This window comes from Rhinoderma darwinii, chromosome 9 (assembly GCF_050947455.1).
Source record: "Rhinoderma darwinii isolate aRhiDar2 chromosome 9, aRhiDar2.hap1, whole genome shotgun sequence".
In the NCBI taxonomy this organism is placed as follows: domain Eukaryota; kingdom Metazoa; phylum Chordata; class Amphibia; order Anura; family Rhinodermatidae; genus Rhinoderma; species Rhinoderma darwinii.
In genome coordinates this window covers 93,675,929-93,682,018 of record NC_134695.1, presented here as the reverse complement: position 1 = coordinate 93,682,018, position 6,090 = coordinate 93,675,929, and the positions used below count along the sequence as shown (strand labels likewise).

General features: G+C 42.9%; 1 protein-coding gene across 1 annotated transcript; it reads right to left on the bottom strand.

Annotated features, from left to right (window-relative positions):
- Positions 1–1,992: 1,992 nt before the first annotated feature.
- On the bottom strand, positions 1,993–5,994 carry TMED6 (transmembrane p24 trafficking protein 6). The gene is made up of 4 exons (XM_075837126.1): positions 5,700–5,994; positions 3,904–4,030; positions 3,039–3,187; positions 1,993–2,567 (listed from the first exon to the last, which is right to left on the bottom strand). The coding sequence occupies exons 1-4, from the start codon at positions 5,955–5,957 to the stop codon at positions 2,334–2,336; spliced, it is 768 nt and encodes a 255-aa protein (XP_075693241.1). The 5' UTR covers positions 5,958–5,994; the 3' UTR covers positions 1,993–2,333.
- Between the last annotated feature and the right edge of the window lie 96 nt (positions 5,995–6,090).

Genomic DNA, 6,090 nt, shown 5'->3' with positions numbered 1-6,090 from the left:
GAGCTGCAGCATGGCATATGTGTTTTCTATTCTTCACTCTACAATTTATAGATAGTAATGATCTACCTAAAATGTTGTGTAACTTTGTAAATACATGGCATTACTTATCGGAGCTAGTTACAGCCTGTATTATACTTCAGAGCCGTATTCACAATTCTGCTGGTTGCTAGTGGAAATAATTGACAAGTTGCCGAAAGACATACCCCTAATAGCTCAAGCCCTTTTCACGTTATGTTTATGCCCTACAATTTGCGAGTGTCGGGAAAGCACCCATCGTACACGCAAAACTTGTCCACAGGGGTCTATTAGACAGACTGGGGTTAAGAGAGTGTCCTCTTGGCCTCTGTCGGACTACTATATATATATTTTTTGAAATAATGGAATAGTGTAGTAGACTATACTATTCCATCACGCAAAAATGTATACTGTGCAGTTTTGTTTAACATGGAAGCCTATGGTGACCTAAGTCACTGTATGGTATACGTTAAACATATATTCTTTTCATTACATATATAAGTTCTATGATGACGGACGCCACTGTTAGGCATACGTGACAATTTAACCTATATATCAAGAACTTTCTGGAGCATGTTAAATGTGATGTGAACCAGGCCTTAGCAGAGCTCCCACAATGCATTGGGACAGCTAGCATCCCCTATATAAAATTACTTATGTAAGACCCCATTCACATCACATTTTTGGCATACGTTTAATGTATAGGCCAGGAAAAGCTCATTACGTATCATATACATTCTTTTTACGGGATTCTGTGGTATACGATAACAGTCTACTGCGCCATTTCATACTTTTTGTTTTGGCAGTACACGAGGCCAAAAGGACCATCAAGCTAATGTAACCCTAGGGACATGTTTAGTGTGTATGACAGGAGCCTTCCTGGCGTACACGCTAAACGTACAGTATATCAGTGAACAGGGTCTAAATACTATACAGAAAAAAGATGTGGTTATAACCAAACCATACCTAACAAACCCAAAATTGCAATACAATATAGCACGGTGCCATTCCTGATAAAGATTATAGAAAAAAGAAAAAAGAAAAAATGATCCAGGAATATAAATAGGCACTCTTGGGTTAAGTAAAATTAAATATAGTATTTTATTTTAGAATCCAGATAATACCAGCAAAATAAATTTTTACAACAACAAAAGTGTATATTTTCATAAAAAGAACCTCCTGGCCAGGAAAAGAGACATACAATGGCACCCTTAATACATTGGAGATATTACCAAATGATTATACAGCGTACTATTTATATACAGAACCGTTTTGAAAAGATAGAAAATTCCAAACGAAAAACCGCTGGGTAGTGTTCACACTTGCGGTTTTCAACCATATCTGTTATTTAAATCGCAAAATAGCCAGAGTTCCTATCAGGAGTAACTGGTAATGATGTTTTTTGAAAAGAGTCTTTTTATACGCATATAACTCCAAAGATAGGAAGGTTGCCCCTTGTATTAAGGGGATGTGGTTTACAGCGTGCTTTTTCCTCTCTTAAGAGAGGAAAAAGCACGCTGTAAACCACATCCCCTTAATACAAGGGGCAACCTTCCTATCTTTGGAGTTATATGCGTATAAAAAGACTCTTTTCAAAAAACATCATTACCAGTTACTCCTGATAGGAACTCTGGCTATTTTGCGATTTAAATAACAGATATGGTTGAAAACCGCAAGTGTGAACACTACCCAGCGGTTTTTCGTTTGGAATTTTCTATCTTTTCAAAACGGTTCTGTATATAAATAGTACGCTGTATAATCATTTGGTAATATCTCCAATGTATTAAGGGTGCCATTGTATGTCTCTTTTCCTGGCCAGGAGGTTCTTTTTATGAAAATATACACTTTTGTTGTTGTAAAAATTTATTTTGCTGGTATTATCTGGATTCTAAAATAAAATACTATATTTAATTTTACTTAACCCAAGAGTGCCTATTTATATTCCTGGATCATTTTTTCTTTTTTCTTTTTTCTAAATACTATACACCCTAGAATGCAAATCAGTAAGGCAAGTGTGCAGACACTGGGCATGATGGAAGATTTCAGCTCTGAAGCCTGCAGAATAGTGAATACAAGTATATTACGGTTGCCAACAAAATAGGGAGGGGGCTCAGGACAGATTATCTTCTAATTTGGCCCTGGTTGTGGTATAGTAGGGGTGGGGTGTGTAGCGAGCTCAATGGTACATACAACATGGATATACATTTGTATTATATGTGCATAAGTCTTAGTTGCTTAATTTTGATCCCACCCTTATTATGTGAATGTCCAGGTAATATTACAAGGTATAGAAATCTTTGAGCGTGAGTGAGATCTCCTCAGCAGCGCGGTTTCTGGGTCTCTGTGGTTGGTTTGGTATTGAAGAGACGTTTTAGGAAATAGAGCTGCAGGACGCCTGAGACCACAATAAGGACGCTGGTACCCGCTGACCACCAGTTCACATAGTGATAGTTGGACATCAGCATGTAGTAATCAGAGCCTTTCCTCATACGAGCAAAGTTATAATATCTCCACATATGAAGAACTCGACCTTGTACAATACGGGCACTTTCCTGGAGGGCGGAAAACAACAGAATCAATAGTTGTAGACTGCCATACTTAAGGGGCTAGCAAAGAAAAAAAAAATTATTTATATAAAAAAAAGCCCCCTCTACTTCCCCTCTCACAGCACGACACCATCTCTGCAGAAAATATGCAATACTAATAAAGACAATGGGAGGCGGAGGTGTTGTTTTCCCACGACATGCTCTATCGTCAGGCGTTTATGTCTCTGACCTCCCATTGACAGCAATGGGAGGCAGAGAAAGCGTTTTTGCCCACGGCGCTCAATGGCCACGCACAAATAACGCGGCAAACGGCGTGCAGGCAGATCAAAATCTGACTCAAAGTTCCAGAATTTTGTGCCTGCAAAAAAACTCTGTGTGAACAGGGCCTAAAGCCAGAAGTGCGTTGCACCCCCGGCAGTCGTCTGGATCGTGGGTAGTCCGCACTATGATCTGGATCGTGCTAGCTGCGGAGCTTACCTCGATGGTCACCAGGGTGTCATTCAGCTTCTGATTGTGGTCCTGAGGGTGCTCAGGTCCTTGTCCATCATAGAACACCCCAAAGTTGAGGTAAACCTGGACCGAACCAAAGTTATTCTGCCAGTTATTTATGCAGAGCTGATAAAACCCTAAGGAAGAAAACGGGGGGGGGGGGGGGGGGGGGTTATGCATTTTGCATGAAGAGCCTTAAAAAAACACAACTTCATTAAATTAGACATGAAAGTAGCCTGTATGTTCCACACTTATGTAATACTTGGACCCATGTCTCCCCTTTACCTTTCTAATGTTGGAATGGGAATCTGGACAAACACTTGGAAAACAAAGATTAAAAGGGAACTTGTCATGACATTTCAGTCCCCTAAACGGCAATAATACCTGACATGCATAGGTTTATAAAGATGCCCCTGTATGTACTGGCTGATGTAGCATAACCTAGAAAACAGCGGGCGAAAATTACCTGTGAAGAGTCAACTGGGCGTGGCCACAATGCTGAAGAGTCAGGCAGTCTGTACCCTAAACACGCCCTTCCTGGCTTGGATTACATCCCCCCAGGCATTACAAGCAAGCCTGGAGGGCATCAATCAAGCCAGGAAAGGTGTGTTTAGGGTACGGACTGCCTGACTCGTAAGCATCTTGGCCACACCTAATTGACTCTTCACTGGTAATTTGCATACAGCCTGCATGGTTTTAAAGATTGTTTTTCTAAATTATGCTGCATTAGACATACAATGCAGGGGCATCTATATAAACATATGCACGCCAGGTATTATGGCATGATGGTGGATTAGGGGGCTAAAAAATTATGACCGGTTCCCTTTAAACGGACTGGTCCTTTTCTTATTACCGGTCTCCTTGGTTTGGAAGTTGATTTGTCCACGTACTTCCTTGGAGGACTCAATCAGAAAACGCTCAGGATTGTAGGCTGAGGCAGACACACGTCTGTCCTGCATGATGCCAGAAGTCCATTGAACCTGGGGGAGAAGAAAAACAAAACACTAGCGACTATCAGACAAATACAGATCCTATTGAGGTGCCATGCACACTACTGTGTCCGTAATCACAGCACACGATTGCGGGTACGGGCATCTGCTGACGACCGCCCGCATTTTTGGGCCGTGCACGGGAGCATGGCCGGTAAAACACAAAAAGACGGACATGCTCAATAACTCCCGGCAGTTCTACGGCCCGGACAGCCATTCGTAGCGATACAGAAAGGTGCCCGCGGCCAATAGAACTGTATGAGCCCGTGAAACCGAGGTTTTACGGTCATGTGCATGGGGCCTAGTTGGTGGTTTTCGCTCTCACTCTGGATTCTTGCCCAACTTCTCCTTCCATTGCAATGACTGGAAACCGCATAAGGCGGTGTTTGCATTGCTGTCATGTAAGCTCTTCTGCCTTGGGCCTCATCCACACAACGGTCATCGTTGGTTGTACCGCAAACTAGAGCCTAGTGTACGTATTTGGGTCTGTAACGCCTCAGAGTTGCTTCCATAAACCGTATCGTATAACCGTATAGAACAGCTGTTATCCGTATTTCACATTCCATACCCAGAGGAAGGTCAGGTGATCAAATTTCCCAGGCATTTCCTAGGCACGTATCCGCAACATACAGAAAGCACACACATGGCTTGTGTGCTGTCCGTTATTCAGTGGGGAACATCCACATTCACAATTGCGTGTTGTATTATTTGGGCAGACAGGCACTTTCGGTAATATTCAAGATGGCAGACGGTAACATAATTATTGGATATACCCATTGTTCTTGAGATTTGGCAAAATGACCAAATCTATTGATCGTACAGGTCGGTCAACGATCCGACCAATTGGGGGTGGGGATAAAGCAACAACTAGTTTCACGGGACCTGCAGAAGTAGAAGGAGTTGTAAGTGGACAACTCCCAAAATGCCCCCTCTACGTTCTGGCAGCACATTCATTGTATGAGACTGGGCAGATGTCGGTGCCCTGGGCCAACCTTACGTAGAATTCTCCGAATTCTGCTGCCTGCGGACTCTGCTACACATTTAGGACCTGACAGGGTGTTTGCACTGGGACAGGCGAGGGTCACCTTGCTATAAGTGATAAGGTGCTGCTGAGAACATTTTGGTTGGCAGCAGATGCGAAGGTTTCAGCAATTGCATCAGCACACGTAACAATGCAATGAAAAGTTCCGTACTCTAAAACGCAGGCCATTACCTTACACGTCTATTGTAGCAAGTTCAGCTGGACATTCGATTTTGGCAACAATTTTAACAGGATTCATTAATAAATGGATCAAGCTGAAGACGCAGAAGGAGTCGGGGTGATCGCTGATCTAATGTCTATGGACACCCAAAAGGCATAAAGAAATTGAGATCCGTCTCGTGAAATCGTTGAGAAAGTCATCATTCAACCTGAGCAGTTTATCTAATGGCCAATTCAATATGGAGGACAAAAGGGATCAGACAAAACCATCTCTTGTGGCACTACAAGTCCCAGTTGAAGGCTTAAAATGTGGCCAGTGCTAATGAAGAATGGACATTTATGATGTTCTTAGAATCGATATGGATTATTTGAAGATTCTGCCATCTTGCACTTGCTCGGTGTATATGGATTATTAATGGGTCTGGAATAGTTTACATATAAGAAGAGCCGTCCACTTACCTCATACCCGAAGTAGAAATAGCCGTTCGGATGTGCAAAGTGCCAGAAGCATTCGGTACCTGCTGGACCCACCACAATGGCAAAGTCATAGCGATCCGCCCCACGGAATAGAGGTTCAGAGCTGGGACTGCTCAATGGTTCGGTCTTCTGCAGCGAGCATGGGCATAAGAAGGACAGGAGAACAGCAAGATAGAGCATGATGTAAACGGGCAGAGGCAGCATCTGAGTGCCGTGGGTTAGGTACACCTCAGCAATCATTAACCCGGCCTGCCCACTGACAGAAGGGCAGCCCCTGTTATGATAAGGAGACCGGCCTCTCCGACAAACCCAAACTAGAACTGATCAGGTAGTAAAGCCTATATACCATTGACTATCTATGCACATAATTTGC

Excerpts from the sequence above, each read along its gene's own strand:
- TMED6 (XM_075837126.1), bottom strand. The coding sequence starts at position 5,957 with ATGATTGCTGAGGTGTACCTAACCCACGGCACTCAGATGCTGCCTCTG. Across the intron at positions 4,031-5,699 it reads ATTTCTACTTCGGGTATGAG|GTTCAATGGACTTCTGGCAT; the intron begins GTAAGTGGACGG and ends CTTCTCCCCCAG. Across the intron at positions 3,188-3,903 it reads CTTCCAAACCAAGGAGACCG|GGTTTTATCAGCTCTGCATA; the intron begins GTAATAAGAAAA and ends TTTCTTCCTTAG.